The sequence below is a fragment of the Anser anser genome, assembly GCF_964211835.1.
Source record: "Anser anser genome assembly, chromosome: 17".
NCBI classification, from domain to species: Eukaryota; Metazoa; Chordata; class Aves; order Anseriformes; family Anatidae; genus Anser; species Anser anser.
Window position 1 is genome coordinate 7,835,571 of NC_139738.1, and position 20,680 is coordinate 7,856,250.

The 20,680-nt window shown below is 63.5% G+C and overlaps 2 protein-coding genes across 9 annotated transcripts; one reads left to right on the forward strand and one right to left on the reverse strand.

Moving 5' to 3' along the window:
• Positions 1-2,007: 2,007 nt before the first annotated feature.
• Positions 2,008-12,309, forward strand: EPHA2 (EPH receptor A2). Of its 4 annotated transcripts, none has more exons than XM_083802891.1 (18): positions 2,008-2,176; positions 4,811-4,878; positions 5,310-5,970; positions 6,445-6,600; positions 6,704-7,036; positions 7,115-7,239; positions 7,323-7,482; positions 7,574-7,673; positions 7,757-7,812; positions 7,912-8,040; positions 8,134-8,316; positions 8,476-8,537; positions 8,687-8,896; positions 9,141-9,290; positions 9,377-9,570; positions 9,699-9,777; positions 11,033-11,188; positions 11,554-12,309. In XM_083802891.1, the coding sequence occupies exons 1-18, from the start codon at positions 2,104-2,106 to the stop codon at positions 11,995-11,997; spliced, it is 3,339 nt and encodes a 1,112-aa protein (XP_083659017.1). In that variant the 5' UTR covers positions 2,008-2,103; the 3' UTR covers positions 11,998-12,309. The 4 variants fall into 4 exon arrangements, with proteins under 4 accessions (XP_083659017.1, XP_083659018.1, XP_083659019.1 ...); XM_083802892.1 differs by having other exon boundaries at positions 7,915-8,040; XM_083802893.1 differs by lacking the exon at positions 9,699-9,777 and having other exon boundaries at positions 2,010-2,176.
• Positions 12,310-14,570: 2,261 nt separating this feature from the next.
• On the reverse strand, positions 14,571-20,483 carry LOC310883090 (chloride channel protein ClC-Kb-like). Of its 5 annotated transcripts, none has more exons than XM_083802903.1 (19): positions 20,219-20,463; positions 19,987-20,115; positions 19,747-19,875; positions 19,189-19,328; positions 19,013-19,090; positions 18,843-18,921; positions 18,632-18,757; positions 18,476-18,560; positions 17,898-17,999; positions 17,257-17,341; positions 16,999-17,172; positions 16,833-16,902; positions 16,169-16,279; positions 15,863-16,076; positions 15,638-15,771; positions 15,107-15,207; positions 14,939-15,022; positions 14,771-14,857; positions 14,571-14,660 (listed from the first exon to the last, which is right to left on the reverse strand). In XM_083802903.1, exons 1-19 carry the CDS (start codon positions 20,328-20,330, stop codon positions 14,622-14,624), a joined length of 2,079 nt encoding a protein of 692 aa, XP_083659029.1. In that variant the 5' UTR covers positions 20,331-20,463; the 3' UTR covers positions 14,571-14,621. The 5 variants fall into 5 exon arrangements, with proteins under 5 accessions (XP_083659029.1, XP_083659028.1, XP_083659030.1 ...); XM_083802902.1 differs by having other exon boundaries at positions 17,868-17,999; XM_083802904.1 differs by having other exon boundaries at positions 15,107-15,771; positions 20,219-20,483.
• Between the last annotated feature and the right edge of the window lie 197 nt (positions 20,484-20,680).

The following is a 20,680-nucleotide window of genomic DNA, read 5'->3' on the forward strand; positions in this document are numbered from 1 at the left end:
GGTGGGTGCTGGCCCCGGGGGGGGTGAGTGGGGGTGGGGGGTGATGGGGATGGGGGTGGTGGGATTTGGGGTGCTCCAGGCCGCTAAGGGGTTGGGGCTCTGGGGGATGCTGCCGCTGGGGGTGGGGGTGCTGGGGGTCGGGGTGATGAGGATGGGGGTGCTGGGTTTTGGGGGGTTGGGGTGCTGCAGGACAATGGGGCTGGGGGTGCTGCTGCCGCAGCGTGCTGGGGGGTGCTGGGGGCTGCAGGGGGGGGGGCACAGACCCCCCCCGCAGGGAAGGATCCCCTCGCATCACCCCCGGCCCCCCACATTCCCCCACCGCTTCCCAGCACCCCAAATCCCGGGGGGGGCAAGCCGTCGGCACAATTTTGGGGTCCCAAAGCGGGGGGGGGGGGGGGGCTCAGGGACCCCCCGGCCACTTCAGCTCCCTGCCAACCCCCCCCCCGGGCCCTGCAGAAAACCGCCCTCAGTTTTAGCCCAGAAAAGCCCCATTTCAGGCCCAGCCGAGGGTGCAGGAAAGGGGGAGCGGCGCCCCCGGCCCCCCCCCCCCCAACCCCCCCCCGACCCGGGGCGCGGTGCGGGGCGGGCCGGGGTCAGCGGGGGGCCGGGGCGCGGCCGGGGGGGGAGCGGCGGGGCCGGCACAGCCGGTGGAGCCGGCAGCGCCGCGGAGAAAGTGCAGGGCCCGGCCCGGCGCCCCGGGGACCGGCGGGACCGGGGGGACCCCCCCCGGTGGGCAGCGGGGGGGGGGCACCGGAGGGTGGGGTCCGGGGGGGGGCGACCCCCTCGGTGCCTCTTTGGGGGGGGGGGGATGGGCAGAGGGACAGGAGGGGGGCAGGGGGGATGGACGGACAGAGGGATGGATGGACGGATGGACAGACAGACGTGGGGATGGATGGGTGGATGGACGGACGGACAGATGGACACGGGGATGGATGGGTGGACAAAGGGACGGGCGGACAGATGGACACGGGGAGGGACGGACGGAGGGTCGGAGGGAGGGATGGACGGGCAGACGGACGTGGGGATGGATGGACGGACGGACGGACGGACGGACAAAAGGACAGACAAAGGGACGGGCGGACAGATGGACACGGGGAGGGACGGGCAGCCGGACGGACAGCCGGACGTGGGGCCGGCTGAACGGGCAGCTGAGGGACGGACGGATGGGGGGGGGGATGGACGGACGGACGGACAGGCGGATGGACGAGGGGGGATGGACAGAGGGACGGGCGGACGGGAGGGGGTGGCGGGGCGGACGGACGGACGGACGGACAGGTGGAGGGAGGGGCAGGCGTGGGGCCACCGGAGGGGTGCGGAGATGGACAGACGGACGGAAGGGAGGGGGGGCGGGAGGCCGGACGCAGGGGCGGACACACGGACAGACGGACGGACACACGGACGGACGGACACACGGACACACGGACACACGGACGGACGGAGGAGCCCCCCCCCCCCCCCGCCAGTCCGGCTCCGGAGCCCCCCCGCCGCCAGCTCTGGGGGCGGGGCCAGCCGCGAGGCCACGCCCCGTTCCGCCATTGGCTGCCGCCCCCCTCTCTTCCCACGCCGCTTCATGAATGAAGGGGGGGGGAGGGGGCCGGGGGCCGCTTTAACCCCTTGGGTGCCGGGGCCAGAGCTGATGCGGGGGGGGGCGCAGCTCCCAGAGCCAAACGTGGGGACCGCGGGGCTGGGGCCCGGGCCGAGGGGATGCAGAAATTTGGGGGGAGGGACTGGGGGGTGGGTGGGGACAAGAGGGGCTGGATGCGGTCGCAAAGCGGGGACCCCCCCTTGCACCCCAACACAATATCCACGCCAGACGAGGCGCAAAACCACTGGTCCGGAACCAAAGCTGTGGGGGGAACTGGGAGGGGCTGGGAGGGCCAACCGGGGTGCTGGGGGCTCCCCCTGCCCCCCCCCCCCGGGCCGAGTCCCCCCCGTTCCCTGCCGGGCCGCGCCGGAGGGGCGCTGTCACTTTAAGAGGGCAGCCGCGCGCGTTCCCGCGGGCGGGGCCGGGTGACGTCAGCGGGGCATGAATGAACAGGAGCGGGGCGCTCCCGCGGGGCTGGCGCGGAGCTGGGGCGCCCCGGGCACCCCGCGACCTCTGCTATGGCCGCGGCCCCCCCGGCAGCCTTCATCCTCCTCGCCCTCCTCCTCCTCGCCCCCGCCGCCCCCAAGGAAGGTGAGCGCGGCCCCGTGCCCCGAGTTTATTTTTTTTTTGCTATTTTTTTTTGGGGGTGGGGGGGGGGTCTCGGGTCTGGGGGGGCTGCGGAGAGGCTCCGCACCCCCCCCCACCGCACCCCTGGGTGCTCGCAGGGTGCTGGGGGTCGGGGATCGGGGACATCGCGGCTTTTGGGGGAAGTTTGGCAACTTTTGGGTTCGGCGAAAGGAGCTGGAGAGTGGTTGGGGGACTGGGGGGGGGGGGAGGAAAAAGTTCCAAAAAAAGCGGGTTTGGGGTTTTTTTGTTGGGGGGCTGAGCCCTAGGGGAGCACCGGGGGCTGGGAGAGACCTTGGGGAGAAGGTCGGGAGCGCTTCTTTTTAGGGAGAAAAAAGGCCGTAAAGGGCAAAACGCTGCCGCTATCAGGGGGCTTGGGGTCGCTCCTTGCCCGCGGCCTGGCCCCCCCCCCCCCCCCCCCCAAAAAAAAAAGTAAAGCTGGAGCCGGTGGGCGAAAAGAGGGGGCCCCCTCCCCCCCTTGCGACCCCCTTAAAATAATGGGGCGGAGTGGAGGCAGAAGTTAGCCAAAAGTTGAAAAATCCAGCCCCCAAAACCCCCAAATTCAAACGAAAAAACAACAACAACAAAAAAACCTTAAAGGAAGGTTCCCCGGGCAGGATCCGGCCGCGGAGCTGGAGAACAATGTCAGGAAAACCCGAAAAGTGCTGGGAAAAACAAGCTGCGCCCTGGCCCCCACCTTGCACCCCCCCCTGCCGAGCTCCCCGGGGTGATTTGGGATCAGTTCGGGGGGTTTTGGGCAAACTGGGGTGGGGGAAGCGAAGGTTGGGTTTCTTTTCCTGGGGGAGCCGCAAACTCTCGGAGAGCAAAGGGCGAAAGAATCCGGCCCCGACCGCAGTGAATGCAAATAACCGGGAGGTTGGGGGGTGTCTGGGGAAGGGAAATCGAGGGGAAACGGGAAAATGGGGAAGAAAACCCCAAGCGCCCCTCCAGCCGGGGCCGGGGAGGGGGGTCAGGGCATCCGCAAGCAGGTTCCTGGGGGCTCGGAGGGGTAAGGAGCGATTTGGGGCAAAACCAGGTAAAAGACGGCAAAGTTTGGTGGTGGCTGGGAGCCAGGGGGCGATCGGTTGTGAAGTGTCGGGTTTGGGGGGCAGGAAGGGGGGAGGGGGGTCTTGGGGCCGAATCCTGCGCCGCGGTTGGGGTCAGTGCCTGTGGGTTGGGGGTTTGGGGACACGGAGTGGGGGCGAGGGGGGAACGGGGACGGGGCCGCACATGGGGGTCGCGGTGACGATGATGATGATGAAGGTGGCTTTGGCCATGCAGGAGCCTGGGGGCTGCGGTGACAGCGGCGGTGCGGGGCTGGGGGGGGCAGCGGGGCAGCCGAGGGCGCTGGCAGCGGGCGCACCCCGGCTGCGCCCCTTGACTCAGCCGCAGGTCCCTGCCCTGAGTCACTGCTTGGGGAGGGGGGGGTGTCACAGGGGGGGACCCCACAGACTCCCCCCCTGCCGTGTTTCCGCTTTCAGGGGGGAATTCCAGCTGCAGGAAAGCCGGGAGGTGCCCGGCATCCTTCCTGGCTGGCGGTGGGGGGACGGGGCTGGACGTGTCACAAGTTCCCCGTTCTCAGCACCTGCCCCGTAAAGCTGGGGCGAGGGGTGGGGGGGGGGCACCGGGGGGCACATCCCCAAAGCCCCCCACCTCCCCCAGGGCCGTGTCGGGCACGAAGCCGGGCGCATTCCTTGGGGCTGATTCATGGCGCTTCCGCCCCGGCCGCGGCCTCCTCTTCCTCCCCCGGCCCCGGTGCTGGATCCGGCCACCGCCCTCGGCGTGCCGGGGCTCGCCGCTTCCCCCAGCCCCACGTCCTGCCCGGCCCCGGGGGAACACCGGGGGACACGGGGTGGTGGTGTGGGGGGGTCCCATGGACAGCTGGGGGGCCCTGAGCTCACCCAGGGTCCCAGGGGCTTTTGGGGGCATCCGTGGGTCCAAGGTGCATCTGGGTGGGTTGGTGGCACCTGTGGGTCCTGGGGGCTTCCTTGGAGTATGTGCACAGGTCCTGGTGGGCTTCTGTGGGTCCTGGGGGTCTCTGTGTGTCTCTGGAGCACCCCCAGGTCCCTGAGACATCCATGGGCTCCAGACACGTCCGGGTTTATTGGTGGCACCCATGTGTCTCAGGGATATGTATATGTGGGTTCTGGGGACACCTGTGGGTGCCAGGGACAGATATGTTGGGTGCTAGGGGCTTTATGGGTGTGCTGGTGGCATCTGCAGGTTCTGGTGACATCTGTGGGTCCTGGGGGGCATCTGGATTTGTTAGTGGCATCTGTGGGTCCTGGTGGGCACCCATGGGTCCAAGGGACGTCTGTGGAGCCTGAGCACCTCCATGGGTCCCAAGGATACATAGCACGGGTCTGGGGACACCCACGGGTCCCGGAGGACACCCATTGATCCAAGAGGCAGGTGACATCTGTGGTTCCTGGGGGGGCATCCGTGGGTCCTGAAGGCATCCATGGGCCCTGGGTCTGTGTTTCCCAAGGACATCTGAGAGCACTGGTGGCCTCTGCGGGTTGCTGGGGCCATCTGTGGATCCTGGTGGCATCTCCCTGGCGTCCTGCTCACCCTACTAACGGCCCTCTCCTCTCCCCACAGTCGTCCTGCTGGACTTCGCCAAGGCCCAGGGGGAGCTGGGCTGGCTCACCCAGCCCTACGGCAAAGGGGTGAGCACCCGGCGAGGGGCGACGCTGCAGATGGGGACGGGGGCAGCCTTGGGGACGGGGACCTCCATCGGGATGCAAGCAAGCAGGCGTGCATCCATGGGGACCGGGGGGCTCTCCATGGGGACAGGGATGGAGGTGGGACTACCCATGGGGACAGATCAGCCATGGGGATGAGAATGAGGGGCATCCATGGGGATGGAAGCATCCATGGGGATGGAAGCATCCATGGGGATGGGGAGCATCCACGGGGACATATCAACCATGGGGATGGAGAATGAGGGGTGTCCATGGGGATGGGGATGGAGGCGTCCGTGGGGATGAGGGCAAGGGCATCCCTGAGGACCAGGGGCATCGTACCCCCTGCCTCAGTTTCCCCCCGAGGGGGCATGGCGACAGCAGCACCAAGGACCCCGTTTCTCTCTGCGGCGCAGTGGGACCTGCTGCAGAACATGATGAACGACTCGCAGATCTACATGTACCTGGTGTGCAACGTGCTGGAGGGTGAGCAGGAGAACTGGCTGCGCACCAACTGGATCTACCGCAGCGAGGCCCAGCGCGTCTTCATCGAGCTCAAGTTCACCGTCCGCGACTGCAACAGCTTCCCCAGCGGCGGCGGCTCCTGCAAGGAGACCTTCAACCTCTACTACGCAGAGTCCGACGTCGACTACGGCACCAACTTCCAGAAGCGGCAGTTCAAGAAGATCGACACCATCGCCCCGGACGAGATCACGGTGCAGGACGACTTCACCAACCGCAACGTCAAGCTCAACGTGGAGGTGCGCTCGGTGGGGCCGCTGCGGAAGAAAGGCTTCTACCTGGCTTTCCAGGACCTGGGCGCCTGCGTGGCTCTGCTCTCGGTCCGCATCTACTACAAGACGTGCCCGGCCGTGCTGCGGGGCATGGCCCACTTCCCCGAGACGGTGGCGGGCGCCGACTCGCAGACCCTGGCGGAGGTGCGGGGCTCCTGCGTGGAGGACGCGGTGGCCGACGAGGCGCCGACGCTGCACTGCAATGCGGACGGGGAGTGGCTGGTGCCCATCGGGCAGTGCCAGTGCCGGGCCGGCTACGAGGCCGTGGGTGACCAGTGCCAAGGTGAGGATGTGGGGGCATCTGTGGTAGTGGTGGGGACGCTGGGGATGGAAAGGTGGCGTGGGGCTGGGGGCGCCCCGTCTTGGTGCGTGCCGTGCAAGCCATCCCTCCCTCTCGGGGGCACCCTTGGGCACCTTCATCTCTCTTGGGGCACACTTGTGGCACCCTTGGGCATCCCCAGCACCCCTGGGGGCACCCTTGGAGCGTCCTCAAGGCCCTTGGAGCATCACTGGTGCACCAAGCGTGTCAAGTGGAGAGGGGTGGGCTGGGGGGGGCATTCCCAAAAGTGGAGGCACGGGTTGATAGTGGGTGTCCACCCCCTCCCACGGTGGATAACAATAAGGTGAAACACCCCCAAACCCCCCAGCTGACATGCTCTGAGGGTGACACGTGCCCAGGAGCTGGTGAGGATGCTCAGGTTGGAGACAGGGACCCGGCCGCTGACCTTCCTGTTTTGTGTGTGTGTGCCCCCCCCAGCTTGTCCCCCCGGCACCTTCAAGGCCGAGGTGTCCCCCAGCGGCTGCCAGCCCTGCCCCGCGCACACGCTGCCGGCCCCGACCGCCGCTGCCGCCTGCCCCTGCGAGGACGGGCACTTCCGCGCCCCCACCGACCCGGCCGCCGCGCCGTGCACCCGTGAGTGGCATTTTGGGGACAGGGGGGTGGGTCGTGGGGTGCGGGGGGCACCTCCGTGCCCTGACCCCACACACACCGCCACCGCTTCGCTCCGTGTCCACAGGTCCTCCTTCGCCCCCGGGCAGCGTCACGGCCACGGGGCTGGGGGCCGCCGTGCAGCTGCGCTGGTCCCCCCCCACCGACACGGGCGGCCGGCAGGACGTCACCTACAGCGTCACCTGCGAGCAGTGCTGGCCCGAGAGCGGCGAGTGCCGGCCCTGCGACGGGGGCATCCGCTACTCGCAGCCCCCCCGGGGGTTGGCGGGGACAGGGGTGACGGTCACCGACCTGGAGCCCCACGTCAACTACACCTTCACCGTCGAAGCGCGCAACGGCGTCTCGTCCTTCAGCGCCCACCGCAGCGTGGCCACCGCCAGCATCAGCGTCAACCAGACAGGTAAGGGCCACCGGTGTCCCCGCCACCACCGCCGTGGAGGTGCCACCGCCTCCCGTGACACCCCTGTCCCCACGGCAGAGCCACCACGGGTGACGTCGGTGAGCCTGGACGGGCGGACGGCCACCAGCCTGGTCCTCTCCTGGACGGTGCCGCTGCGGCAGCAGAGCCGGGTCTGGAAGTACGAAGTCACCTACAGCAAGAAGGTGCCACCAGCGGCGTCCCATCCTCGTCCCACCTCGTGTCCTTCCCCAAACCCCTCGCCCTCACCGTGTCCCCGTTTCCCCAGGTGGACGAGAACAGCTACTCGGTGCTGCGCTGCGAGGGCGCCTCCGTCACCATCCCCAAGCTGTCCCCTGCCACCGCCTACGTGGTGCGGGTCCAGGCGCTCACCCAGGACGGCCACGGCACCTTCAGCCCCGAGCACGAGTTCGAGACGTTGCCCGAGGGTGAGGAGTGGGTTTTTTTGGGGTGGGTTTTCGGTGGTTTGTTAGTTTTGGGGGTGCTATGGGGTGCGCATGGCTCCAACTGTCCCTGCAGGAGCCGAGTCCATGGCATCTGCTGCCGTCATCAGTGGCTCCGTCACCGGCGTCCTCTTTGTCCTCCTTCTCCTGGCTGCTCTCATCTACGTCCTCCGGAGGTAAGGAGAGATTAAAAAAAAAAAAATCCAAATTTTTTCCCCCACTGAGGTGAGTTTTGGGACAAAACGCTGCTTTTCTGCAGGAGGAGGAGCTCGCGGTCACGCCAGTCCCCTGAGGACGTCTACTTCTCCAAGTCCGGTGAGCACCGGGGTGGTGGGCTCAGGGCGGGGGCTCAGTGGTGACACAGGTGGGACGGTGGGGACAGGTCGGGGGTGACACGGCTGCTTCCCCCCTTAGCAGACCAGCTGAAGCCCCTCAAGACCTACGTGGACCCGCACACCTATGAAGACCCCAACCAAGCCATGCTCAAGTTCACCACCGAGATCTCCCCGTCCTCCATCACCCGCCAGAAGGTCATCGGCGCTGGTAGGTCCCCACGGGGCTCTGTCCCCTGCCTGTCCCCAAGCCGGGGAGGGGCGGAAGGGGACAGGTTTTGAACCTCCCCCTTCCTCCGGGCAGGTGAATTTGGGGAGGTCTACAAGGGCACCCTGAAACGCGGCAAGAAGGAGGTGCCGGTGGCCATCAAGACCCTGAAGGTGGGCTACACGGAGAAGCAGCGGGTGGACTTCCTGAGCGAAGCCAGCATCATGGGCCAGTTCTGCCACCACAACATCATCCGCCTCGAGGGGGTCGTCTCCAAGTGTGAGTCCCCCCCTCCAAATAAATCCCACCACTTCCCTGCAAAAAAAAAAAAAAAGCTTGCTAGGCCTGCCAAAAAGTGCTGCTCTCACATGCACCCCCACATGCTTGGAGTCATGGGGTTTTGAGGTTTTCTGACCCGTTTTGGCTCTCTTTCTGCAGACAAACCCTTCATGATCATCACAGAGTACATGGAAAACGGCGCGCTGGACAAATTCCTGCGGGTAGGTGATGCGTGCGGGAATCCAATCGCCCCGGGGTGGGATTAGCAGGGCTTCAGCCCCAAAATCCACCATGGGAGACGGGTCCCGGCCCCAACCATGTCTCTGTAGGGGCAAGAGGAGGATTTGGGGTCGGTTTCTCCTCTTTTCAGGACAAGGACGGGGAGTTCTGTGTGATCCAGCTGGTGGGCATGCTGCGGGGCATCGCGGCCGGCATGAAGTACCTGGCCAACATGAACTACGTGCACCGGGACCTGGCTGCGCGCAACATCCTGGTGAACAGCAACCTGGTCTGCAAGGTGTCCGACTTCGGGCTCTCCAGGGTGCTGGAGGACGACCCCGAAGCCACCTACACCACCAGCGTGAGTGCCACCGAGGGATTTGGGGGGCTGGATGGCTATTTATTTATTTTATTTTTTGGAGCAGTTTTGCATTCTTGCCTTCCCTTCTGCACCTTGCCATCGTTGCGTTTTAGCGTCCTTTTTTTCCCACCACAATTTTTGCATTGTTTCTTGCTTTTTGACATCCTCACTTTTTTTTTCTTTTTCCTCCCCTCGTTCCTCCTCGCATCTTGGCACCTGGGCAATTTTGGTGGTGGTGGCACAGGGGGGGAAGATCCCGATCCGCTGGACAGCGCCCGAGGCCATCTCCTACCGCAAGTTCACCTCCGCAAGCGACGTCTGGAGCTACGGCATCGTCATGTGGGAGGTGATGTCCTACGGCGAGCGCCCGTACTGGGAGCTCTCCAACCATGAGGTGAGCGCAGGTATCCCTCTGGCCCCCGTTCTTGGTGGCGACCTTGCTTTTTTGGGGCGTGCCCCTCGAGCCGTGCGCCGTTGCAGGTGATGAAGGCCATCAATGAGGGCTTCCGCCTGCCCGCCCCGCTGGACTGCCCCTCCGCCGTCTACCAGCTGATGATGCAGTGCTGGCAGCAGGAGCGCAGCCGGCGCCCCAAGTTCGCCGACGTCGTCAGCATCCTCGACAAGCTCATCCGCGCCCCCGAGTCACTCAAGACGCTGGCGGACTTCGACCCACGGTGAGCTGCGGGGAGGGGCAGGAGAGAGGGGAAAATAGGGAGGGGAGGGCAGTTTGCAGGTGGTGCAGGCTTGCATGCGCTTTTGCATCCCTGCGTTTCTGCCTTTTCGCTGTTTTGTGTTCTTGCAGGCTTCTTCCGCATCTTTGCGATGTTTTTGCAGCATTGCACTCTTTGTGCTGTTCTGCATCCGTGCCTTGCTTTCTGCAGGTTTGCGTCCTTGCACGCTTCTTTTGCATCTTTGCATTTTTACACTGTTCTTGTAGCTTTGCACTCTTGCATACTCTTTTGTGTCTGTGCTTTGCTTTTGCAGCTTTGCATTCCGGCATGCTTATTTTGCATCTCTGCATTGTTCTTGTAGCGTTGCACTCCTGCATGCTCTTTTGTATCTTTGCATTTGCGCCTTGCTTATTGCAATTTTGCGTTCTTGCATGCTTCTTTTGCGTCTTTGCATTTTTTGCACTGGTTTTGCGTTCTTGCACACTCTTTTGCATCCGTGCAGTTTAAGATTGGTTTTTGCAGTTCTGTATTCTTGCATTGCTTTTGCAGCTTTCCATTCTTGCCTTTTTGGCATCTTTGCATCTGTGCAATTTTAAATTGGATTTTGCATCTTTGCATTCTTGCATTGCTTTTTGAATCTTTGCATTCTTCTGCTTTTTCTTTGCATCCTTGCCTTTTGCATTGCTTTATGTAGTTTTCTGTTCCTGTCTTCTTTTTTTGCATCTTTACAGTCTTGCATTGCTTTTATATTCACCTTTTGCATTTTTTTGCATCCTTGCCTTCTGTATATCTGCATTTTTAGCTTTTTTTTTTTACATTTGCAATTTTTGCATTTTTGTTTCTTGCTTTTAATGTTCTTGCCTTATTGTTTTGCATTTCCACTTTCTATTACTCTTTGCATCCTCACGTTTATGCGTTCTTTTTCACGTCTTGGCACCTGGGAAACTTTGCATTGCATTTTGCTTTTTTTATATATATATATTTTCCCATAATTTGCTTTATACTTCTGCACTGTAGCTCTACCTTTTTTTTTTTACAGTTGGGCTTTTGCCTTACCGTTGGCATCTTTGCACTGTCACTTCTAAATTTCGCATCTCAGCATCTTTACCTTTTGCCATGGTGCTCGCATGCGTGGGTTGTTTTTGAGTTTTTGTTTTTTTTTTGCTGCTTACCATTTTTGCGTTGCTTTCTGTAACTTTGCACCTTTCCACTGTTTTCTGCATTACTTTTTTTCCACATCCTTCCATTTCTTTGCATGACTTCTTTTCAACCTGTGCCCTCCTGCATTGTTTTTGCATCCTTCTGTTCCCACATCCTTTATTTTTTTTTCCAGCCTTCCTTTTTTTTTTTTTAACATGCTTTTCTTTATCTTTGCACGACTCTTCATCCTTGCATTCCTGCACCGTGGGTCTGCCCTCCCCCCCGCCCTGCACGTCACACCATCTCCTCGGCCCCCTCCCCGCAGGGTCTCCATCCGCCTGCCCAGCACCAGCGGCTCCGAGGGCGTCCCCTTTCGCTCGGTGCCCGAGTGGCTCGAGTCCATCAAGATGCACCAGTACGCCGAGCACTTCATGGCTGCGGGCTACAGCACCATCGAGAAGGTGCTGCAGATGACCAGCGAGTGAGTCCTGGGGCCCCGCAAAACGGGGGATGCTCGGGGCTGGATTTGGCCCCCGGGGATGCTCGGGGCTGGCTCCGTTCTGGGGTCAGGCAGGGGGGGATGCTCGGGGCTGGATCTGCCCCCGGGGGATGCTCGGGGCTGGATCTGGTGCTGGGTGAAGTCTGGGTCTGGCTTTGCCCCTGGGGGATGCTCGGGGCTGGATCCACCCTGGGGCTGTTTAGGGCAGGATCCACCCCCCCCAGCATCCCCACCACGCTCGGGATCGGACCACCCCCAAGCACCCTTCCAGGCCAGACCTTTTTGGGGCTGTTCTCACCCCAAAACCCCTCCCTCATTCCGTAACGTCCCCCCTTCCCTCCCCGCAGCGACATCAAGAAGATCGGCGTGCGCCTGCCCGGCCACCAGAAGCGCATCGCCTACAGCCTGCTGGGGCTGCAGGAGCAGCTCTGCGCCGGGGGCATCCCCATCTGACCCCCACGTACCCCAGCGTGCAAAATGAAGACCCCCCCAGCCTACACCCCCCCCCCCCACCGCTTTATTTATTATTTTTATTATTTTTAAGGTTTTTATTATTGTTAATAATAATATTAATATTATTTCCCACGGGGGATGTTGCCACTTGGGCATCGCCATCCCCAGGACAAAACGGGTGCGAAACCCCACCAAAATTAAATTTCAAGCCTGCACTTGGTTGGGGGGGCGGCCTTATTAGGGGGGAGTTTCCTCTTTTTTTTCTGCATTTCAAGGAGAAAAAAAAAATAGGGCTGAGCCAGGTGCTTCTGGATGCTTTGTGGATGGCTTGGCCCTAAACTCTCAATTTTTGCTTTTTTTACCCTATTTATTCCTCTCCCGACGCTGGGTTGGGTTTTTTCCACCTTAATGCTGATAAGCAGTGTTACCTCTTTTATTTTTTGTTTTTTTTTTTTTTTAACGTAATTTATTATATTTTTGTATATTTATTGAGGAAAAATCAAAGAGGTTTCAGATTTGGGGAAGATAATAGGGGAGAGAAAAAAAAGGGGGGCAGGTTTGGGGTATTTTTCCCCCCCTTTTTAATGGATTTTATGGGATTTTCATGACAGTGAGTTTGATTTGAATAAAACTTTTGTGCTCTTTTTCTACAACTGTGTCATGGGGCAGCTGCCAGCAGCGATTTGGGTTTGGGAGGTAGAGCTGGGGGGGCAGGGGGAGGAAGCTTTTATTTTTGGTTTTTAAGGAGGCTTTAAGATTTTTAAGCATTTTGCAAGCGTTTGCATGCATTTCCCAGCTGGGGCCTCCTCTCTCCCAACCCCTTGAGGAATTTGGGATTTTTATTTTGCAAAGCACGAGCGGGGCCGGCTGCCCGGTGCCTGCAAATAACTGGGTAGGGAAAAAAAGCCGGAAAAAGCAATTCTTATTTTTTTCCCCCAAAACCACAAGGGGAAGGGGGGGACGACGCCGTGTGGTTGCGGGATGGTTGCAAAAGCATCCGTCGGGTGCTTTTTTTTTTTTTTTAACCCCTTTTTACTTTCTGCTTGGCGCTGCGCCCTGCAGCGAGCCGCCCCGCCCGGCGGGTGCCCGGGTGCCGCCGTGCCTCGGTTTCCCCTCCCTGCGCGAAGTTTCGGTGAAACTCCCGATCCCCGCGGGGGTGACGCATGGGGAGCTGGGCGGGGGCTTCCCTGGGGGTGCTGCGGGTCCCCACCCCACTGAGCCCCCCCCCGGGCGCTGGGCTCCGTCACCCCGCGGTGTCCTCGCCCCCCTGAGCACCTCCCGCGGGTGCTGCGGGCCCCCTGCCCCACGGAGCATCCTTCCCCGTGCTGTGGGTGCTGTGTTCCCAGCACCCTGCTGAGCACCCTCCGTGGGTGCTGTGGTCCCCTCCTGCCCTTGGCCCCTCACCCCCCTGAGACCCATCCCCGGGGGCTGGGGGCACGGGGACCCCCTGAGCACCACCCGTGGGTGCTGTGGTTCCCTCTACATGGTCTCCTCGCCCCACTGAGTGCCACCCATGGGTGCTGTGATTGTCGGGGTCCCCATGCCCTGCTCAGCACCTTTCCTGAGGGCTGTGGGTGCTGCGTTCCCGTCACCCTAGGGTGCCCTCAACCCACTGAGCACCCTCCCTGGGTGCTGCGGTCCCATCACCCTAAGGTGTCCTCACCCCGCTGAGCACCACCCAGGGGTGCTGTGGCCCCCATACCCGCTCAGCACCTTTCCCAAGCGATGTGGGTGCTGTGGTGCCGTCACCCCTGGGTGTCCTCAACCCCCTGAGCACCCTCCACGGGTGCTGCCTCTTCCCCGCCCCACCCAGCACCTCCGGCCCCCGCACCCCCCGGGGCTGCCTGCACCCAGCTCCCGCCCCGCTTTTTGGGTGTTCCCCTGGCGCTGACCCCATTTCACCTCTCCTCCGGCTGGGCTCGGGCATGCCCGGGATTAATTGTGCCGCCTTCGTTAGCGTCTGCTGCGCCTTCCCCTCCCCGAAACGCTGCGCCCCGCTTTGGGGAGCCCACGGCACCGCCTGCGCTGGGGCAAAGGGCTTGGGGGGGGGGGGGGCTTGGGGGGGCCCCCAGGGCCCCGGGACAGCAGCTGGGGGTTGCACAACACCCGCCACCTTTAATTGCAATAATTAAGGCTAATTATGCAAATAAGGGTGCTGATAATTATAGGGCTCTGCAGAGATTGGGGAGGGGGGGGTTGCACAGCCAAGCTGGTGGCCCCGTTAAAGGGGGATGGCCCCATTGCTGAGATCAGAGCATGATTTTGGGCTGATTTGGGGCTTTTTGAGTACTTGGCCAACCCTGTTGTGGGACCCTGGCTGTGGGGAGACACCCCTCGCCCCCAAACCCCGCTGGCCTGGTCTGCAGCCCCCACCCAAGCCCTACAAAGAGGTGCAGTGATGTGGAAAGCCCAGGCTCTAATTAGCACTGCAGCAGCTTAATGAGGCGATGCTAATTGCACCCCCCAAGTGGCGCGTGCACCCCCGAAAGCCCGGCAGCCACAGGTGGGGAGGAGGAGGAGGTGTCCTGGGTGTCTGTGCACCCATGGGTTCGTGCGTTTATGGGTTTGGGTTTATGGGTTTGCGCGCGCGTGTCCGTAACGCACGAGCACACTCTGCTGGAGAGCCGGCCCCGCGCATCCCCCAGCCCCAGCAAAGGGGAAACTGAGGCAGGCAGGGACCGTAGGGGGGGGCACACAAGGCTGGGACAGCCCACCCCGGTGTCCCCAAATCCCACAGGGCTCGAGTGACCCCAAAATCAAAGGTTTGGCATCAAAGGGGTCAGAAGCACTGCGCCCTCCCCTCCACCCCCAGGACAGAGCTGCTCCCTCCACGCTGGGGGAAAAGGGGGGGGGGGGGGGGGGGGCGTGTTTTGGGGTGGTCCCCTCTGTCGCCATGCCCAAATTAACCAAATGGCCCCCAAAAAAACATTTAATGGCTACAACGGAGCAGCGGGAACGGCGGTCACTTGGGGTTGGCGAGCTCCTCGATCGCTCTCCGCAGCTGCAAGGGGAAGGAGGCAGTGGGACGGGCGCCGTCCCCCCATGTGCCCCCCCCCCCTCCGTGTCCCCTCCTTGTGTCGTCCCCCCCCGTGTCCCCCCCCCGTGTCCCACCTCAGCGCGTGTGACGGCCCCCGCCAGCTGCCCGTAGCGGGTGACGAAGATGCGCTGCAGCTTCAGCAGCTCGAAGAGGTGGTGTGCCTGCGGGGGGGGGCACGTGGGGACAAAGCCAACATTTGGGAAAGGGGGGGGGGCTTCGTGCCGTCCGTCCCCACCCCAAACCTGGTGCAGCGAGGTCCACGGTGAGAGCTGCAGCATGACGGGCTCGATGGCGCAGTCGTCCCCAACTGTCCCCATGGAGGCTGGCTGCAGGGGAGGGCAGAAGGTGACGCGTTAATTTTCTGGGTGGAAAAACGTCTCCTTTGGGTGCGGCGCGTGCCTCAGGTTCACCTTCTCCTGCAGCGGCCCTGGGGGCGCCCGTGGGTGCTCGTGGCTCTGCAGGAAGGCGACCAGCTGGGCTCGGCTGACGGTGCCCACCAGCGTGGGTGACCCTGCAGGGGGGGCACAAGCCAGGTGAGATGTCCCCACGGCCACCAGGTGAGGTGTCCCCATGGCCACCAGGTGAAGTGTCCCCATGGCCATCAGGTGAAATGTCCCCATAGCCACCAGGTGAGATGTCCCCACGGCCACCAGGTGACGTGTCCCCACGGCCACCAGGTGAGATGTCCCCATGGCCACCAGGTGAGGTGTCCCCATGGCCATCAGGTGAGATGTCCCCACAGCCACCAGGTGAGATGTCCCCATGGCCACCAGATGAGGTGTCCCCATGGCCATCAGGTGAAATGTCCCCACAGCCACCAGGTGAAATGTCCCCATGGCCACCAGGTGAGATGTCCCCACGGCCACCAGATGAGGTGTCCCCACAGCCACCAGGTGAGATGTCCCCATGGCCACCAGGCCCCTGGGGTGCCCGCACCCTACCTGCGCTCTCCACCACGGGGTATTCCCCATCGGTGGTGGCACTGAGGGCTGCCAGCACCTCCTCAAAGCCATCACCTTTGGCCACGGCCACGACCCGCTGATCCATGAACTCCTCCACCACCACCCGGTAGGAGCTGGAGAACGGGGACAAAAACCCAATTTTCCCCACTTTGCAGGGATTTCCCCCCAAAACGGCCCCCAGGGTGTGCTGGGGCTGGGCCTCACGCCATGTGCCGGCTGCGGATGCGGGGCAGGTAGGGCAGCTTCTTGACGATGATGGTGCCGTCGTAGAAGGAGGGCTGGCACTTCTGGGCGATGGCGTTGGCCACCAGCACGGCCAGGACCACGGGCAGGACGTGGGCCAGGTGGCCGGTGGCCTCGCACACCAGCAGGGCGGTGGAGATGGAGTGGGTGACGGCCCCCGAAAAGGCGGCAGCTCCTACGGCACGGCACGGGGGGGGGGGGGGGGGGTGGCATTGGTGCATGGCTGGGGATGTCACTGTCCCCCCCCTCCCAGTGTCACCGACTTACCGGCCAGCGCGTAGCCCCCGGGGACGATGGGGTGCGTGGTGGCCTCCACGCGGAGGCCGTGGGGGAAGAGCGAGGCCACGACCTCCCCCGTCAGGCGCCCGATGGCGGCTCCTGCAGGGTTTTGGGGGGCGGGGGGTGGGGTGGAAGAAGCCCAGGGCCCCCCAGGGGATGGATGGATGCACCCCCTTCCCCCAGGCTGTACCCCCAGCAGGCCAGATGCACCCCCCCAGGGCTGGGTACCGCCCCCCCCCCCCCCAAAGGAGCTGCATGTACCCTCTCCCACCCTTCCCAGCATGGATACACCCCTCCCCCCCCCAATGCCCCCACCCCAAAATGACACAGCCTCCCCCTCCATGTCCCCCCCAGGATGCAAACCCCACCCCCAGAGCTGCACACAACCCCTGTACCCCCCCCCCACCCCGTTGGATGCAACCCCCTTACCCCCCTCCCCCCCCCCCCCCCAAAGGGATGCACCCACTGCACGTCCCCAAAACCAGATGCACCCCAGGGCTGGGTGCACCCCCAATGGGGCCAGGTACCCCCCCCCCCCCAAACCGTTCCGGGTGCACCCCCCGTACCTCTCCCCAGGGCTCCATGCACCCCCTGTGCCCCCCCCAGTCCAGATGCACCCCGGGGCTGGGTGCCCCCCCCCCCCCAAGCTCACCGTAGATGAAGATGGGCATGAAGTACCCGGCGGGCAGGGGCAGGGTGGTGGCCAGGGTCAGCATCCAGAACTGGGGGGGGGCACAGCGCAGGGGCAGGGGGCTCGCCACCCATAGGGACAGCAGCTGGTGGTGCTGGGGGGGGGGGAACGAGAGGGCCGGGGGTACCTTCATCAGCAGGAAGAAGGCCAAGGTGCCGAAGATGGTGGCGGAGGGGTGGCACCACTCCTGCCACAGGCGCTGCGGGTCCCCGGGCACCGCGGGGGCCGCCGAAGCGTTTTGGGCCAGCACCCCCCAGGTGCGGTTGTCGAAGAGCGAGATGAGGTGTTCCTTCATGGACAGCTGGGCGGGCGGACGGACGGACGGACAGCATGAGCATGGGGTTGGGTGGGGGGTGGCGGTGGGGTGCCCCCAGCCCCTGCTCACCCTGGAGGCCATCAGCTGCCCCAGGCCCGGAGGGAAGGTGATGGAGGCCAGCAGCAGCACCACCAGCGCCGAGTACAGGGGCTTGCTGGGGGGAGAGGGGGCGGCTGGGACAGACACACGGACACACGGACACGGGATGGGGCGGGGTGTATGGACGTGGAGGGGTGGGATGCACGGACACGCTGGGGGGGGCACGTGGGGTGGATGCATGGACATGCGAAGGGGACATGGAGGTGTGAGGTGCACGGGGTGGGTGTACGGGCGTGCTGGGGGGACGCATGGACGGGCGGGGGGACACGTGGCCACGTGGAGGGTGTTTGGGCACAGGGGGTGGGATGCGAGGACGCACCATGGTGACATGTGGGTGTGTGGGGTGCACGGAGTGGGCTCAGGGAGGTAATGGGGGGACACGCGGACACACGAGGTGGACACACGGACGCACAGTGTGCGTGGGGTGGGACACACGGACGCTGCAGGGACACGTGAGGTGCACGGGGGGGACACGGGGATGCGCAGGGTGGGCGTGTGGATGTGTGGGGTGGGCATATGGATGTGTGGGGTGGGACACACGGACACGCGGGGTGGTTGCACAGATGTGCTAGGGGACACACGGGACAGACACACGGACGCCCGGGACGGACTCGGTAGCCAGCAGCCTGCCCGTGAGCCGGTTCTCCCTGACGGCCGCCAGCAGCCAGCGCTGGCAGAAGAGGTAGGCGCAGGCGATGGCACCGCAGATGGCCCTGGGGAGGAGAGGGCAGCGTGCAGGCAGGGCACGGGCAGGGCACGGGCAGGGAAGGGGCAGGGGAAGGGGCAGTGTGCAGGCAGCGTGCAGGCAGGGTGCAGGCAGGGTGCAGGCAGGGTGCAGGCAGGGTGCAGGCAGGGTGCAGATTGAGTGCAAGCAAGGTGCAGGCAGGGTACGGGCAAGGTGCAGGCAGGATAAAGGCAGGGTATGGGCAGGGTATGAGCAGGGTACGAGTAGGACACAGGCAGGGTATGGGCAGAGTACAGGCAGGATATAGAAAAGATACAGGTAGAATACAGGCAGGGTATGGGCAGAATACGGGCAGGGTACGGACAAGATAAAGGCAGGGTATGGGCAGAAGATGGGCAGCGTATGGGCAGGGTAGAGGCCGAACACAGGCAGGGTACAGGCAGAACAAAGCAGGGTATGGGCAGGGTGTGCTCAGGAGCCCGTCCCCAGCAGGTCCTTCCTTACCCCAAAACCATGAAGAAGAAGGTCTCCGGCAGGTCAAAGGGGAAATCAATCTTGAGGTCGCTCTTAAAAAGCGCCGCGATGGTCTCTGGGGAGGCGGGAAGGGTTTTGAGGGGAGGCCAGGAGATGCTGCGGGGGCCACATCCTGCCCGGCCTTGCCTTGCTCGCTGTTGAAGACGGCGAGGAGGCGGAACATGAAGGCGCCGCAGGTAGCGGCGAAAAAGCCACGCCAGTAATCCCGCACGGCGAAGTGGGACGACATCACCTCGATGCTGAACAGCACCCCTGGAGAAACGGGGGGGACCCGCTCAGGGGGGCCCCGGGGGTCCTCAGCTTCGGGAAGGGGTGGGGGGTGGGGGGGGTCCCTCACCACTGATGGGCGCCCCGAAAACTGTGGCCACGCCGACGGCTTGCGCTGCCACCAGCATCTCGTTCTGCTTGAATTTGTCCTGCGGAGGAGGGGGGGTTAACCAAAATCCCCTGTTTTTTGAAGGGAAATGGGTTAAAAAAAAAAAAATAACATCCCAGCAGCTCCCCCACCTCATATTCCCTCGTGACCGACGTCCGCATCTTCCCCAGATACGCTGCGGCCATGGCGGAGAGGTGCACGAAGGGACCCTGGGGACGCGGAGGGGACGTGGTGCTGAGCGGCCGCGGTGCTGAGCGGCCGCGGTGCCGAGCCCCCGGCGAAATTCCCAGCGGAATTCCCTGCTCACCACTTTGCCGAGGAAAATGGTGCTGCCGCAAGCCAGGGTGCAGGTCAGCCCCACCACCTTGGCCCCGAAATTTTTGATGGCCAGGTATTCCTCCAGCACCACGCCGGTCAGGATGGTCTTGAGCTCGGGGATGCCGGAGCCTTGGCGGGGGGAGAAGGTGGCACCAGCTCAGCTTGGGTTGTGGGGGGGCTCCACATGGGGGGGCTACAATTTGGGGGGGGGGGTTCAAGTTTTGGAAGCTCCAAATTTTGGGGTTTCCAAGGTTGGGAAGCTCCAAATTTATTTTCTTGGGGGGGAACACCTCCAATTTTGGGGAGCTTCAAATTTGGGGGGTTCCAAGTTTGGGGACTTCCAAGGTTGGGGAGCTCCAAATTTACTGGGGGGGGGGGGGGTACCTTCAAGTTTGGGGAGCACCAAATTTATTGGTGAGGACCTCCAAATTTTGGGGGTTCCAAAGCTGGAGAAATCCAAGTATGGGGGGGGGGGGGGCTCTAAATTTTGGGGGTTCCCCACAGTGGGGGTGGTGTGGGGAGGCCGGGGGGGGGGGGGGGCGCTCACCTCCCGAATGCGGCGTGATGCTCTGGGAGAAGCCAGTGGAGAAGGCGGCCATGGCCACGGGGTAGATGGTCCATGAGAGGTACTTGAGCACCAAATAATCCCCAACCTCTTGGTAGAGCCACCGGTGGGCTGGAAAAGAAGTGCCGGGAGGGGCGCTGCCCCCAGAGACCCTCCCCCCCCCCCCACATGCCTGTCCCACTGTCCCACTGCCCAGTTTTGGGGCTGGAGCCCCTTCGTTACCCTCGTAGAGCCTGAAGACGATGAGGTCCATCATGAAGCTGATGAGGGCCATGAGGACCCCCAGGACGAAGAGGAAGTACCAGTCCTCGCCCACGCGGAAGAGCTGCCGCTTCACCAGCTCCAAGCACCCTGCGGGGCGAGGTGGGGGGGGGGGGGTCCAAAGGGGTGCTACCCCCCCCCCCCCCAAATAAAACCAACCCAAGGTGGCCAAAACGAGGGGCGAGGGTCTCACCTCGGAGCCTCCTGCGGGCTTTGGGGCAGGGCCGCCAGCTGTGCGCCGACACCAGCACCCTCTGCTCGTCCCGCAGCCCCCCCGGGGGCACCTCGGGGCTGGGGGGCTCCATCCCGGGGACGTTTTGGGGACCGGGGGCTGCCCCGGCCGGTGCTGCGGGCTCTGCCTGCGCCGTGGTGGAAATGAGTTTGCAAACAAGCTCATTAAAAACGACCTTGACGAGGCGGCCAGACCCGCGCGGGCTGGAGCCAGCCGGAGCGCAGCGGGGAGGGTTTCAGCCTCCGAATACGCCCCGGGGGGGGGCAAATCCAACCCAGCCTGGGGGGGGCTTTGAGGAAGGCTGCGGCCCCCAGCCCTCGGCGATGCTTTGGCCTCCGAGCATCTCCGTGCAAGGGAAGAGCCAAGGGTGACTCAGGCGCCCGCCGAAATTACTCAGCACGTGGGGGGTACTCACGTTACAGC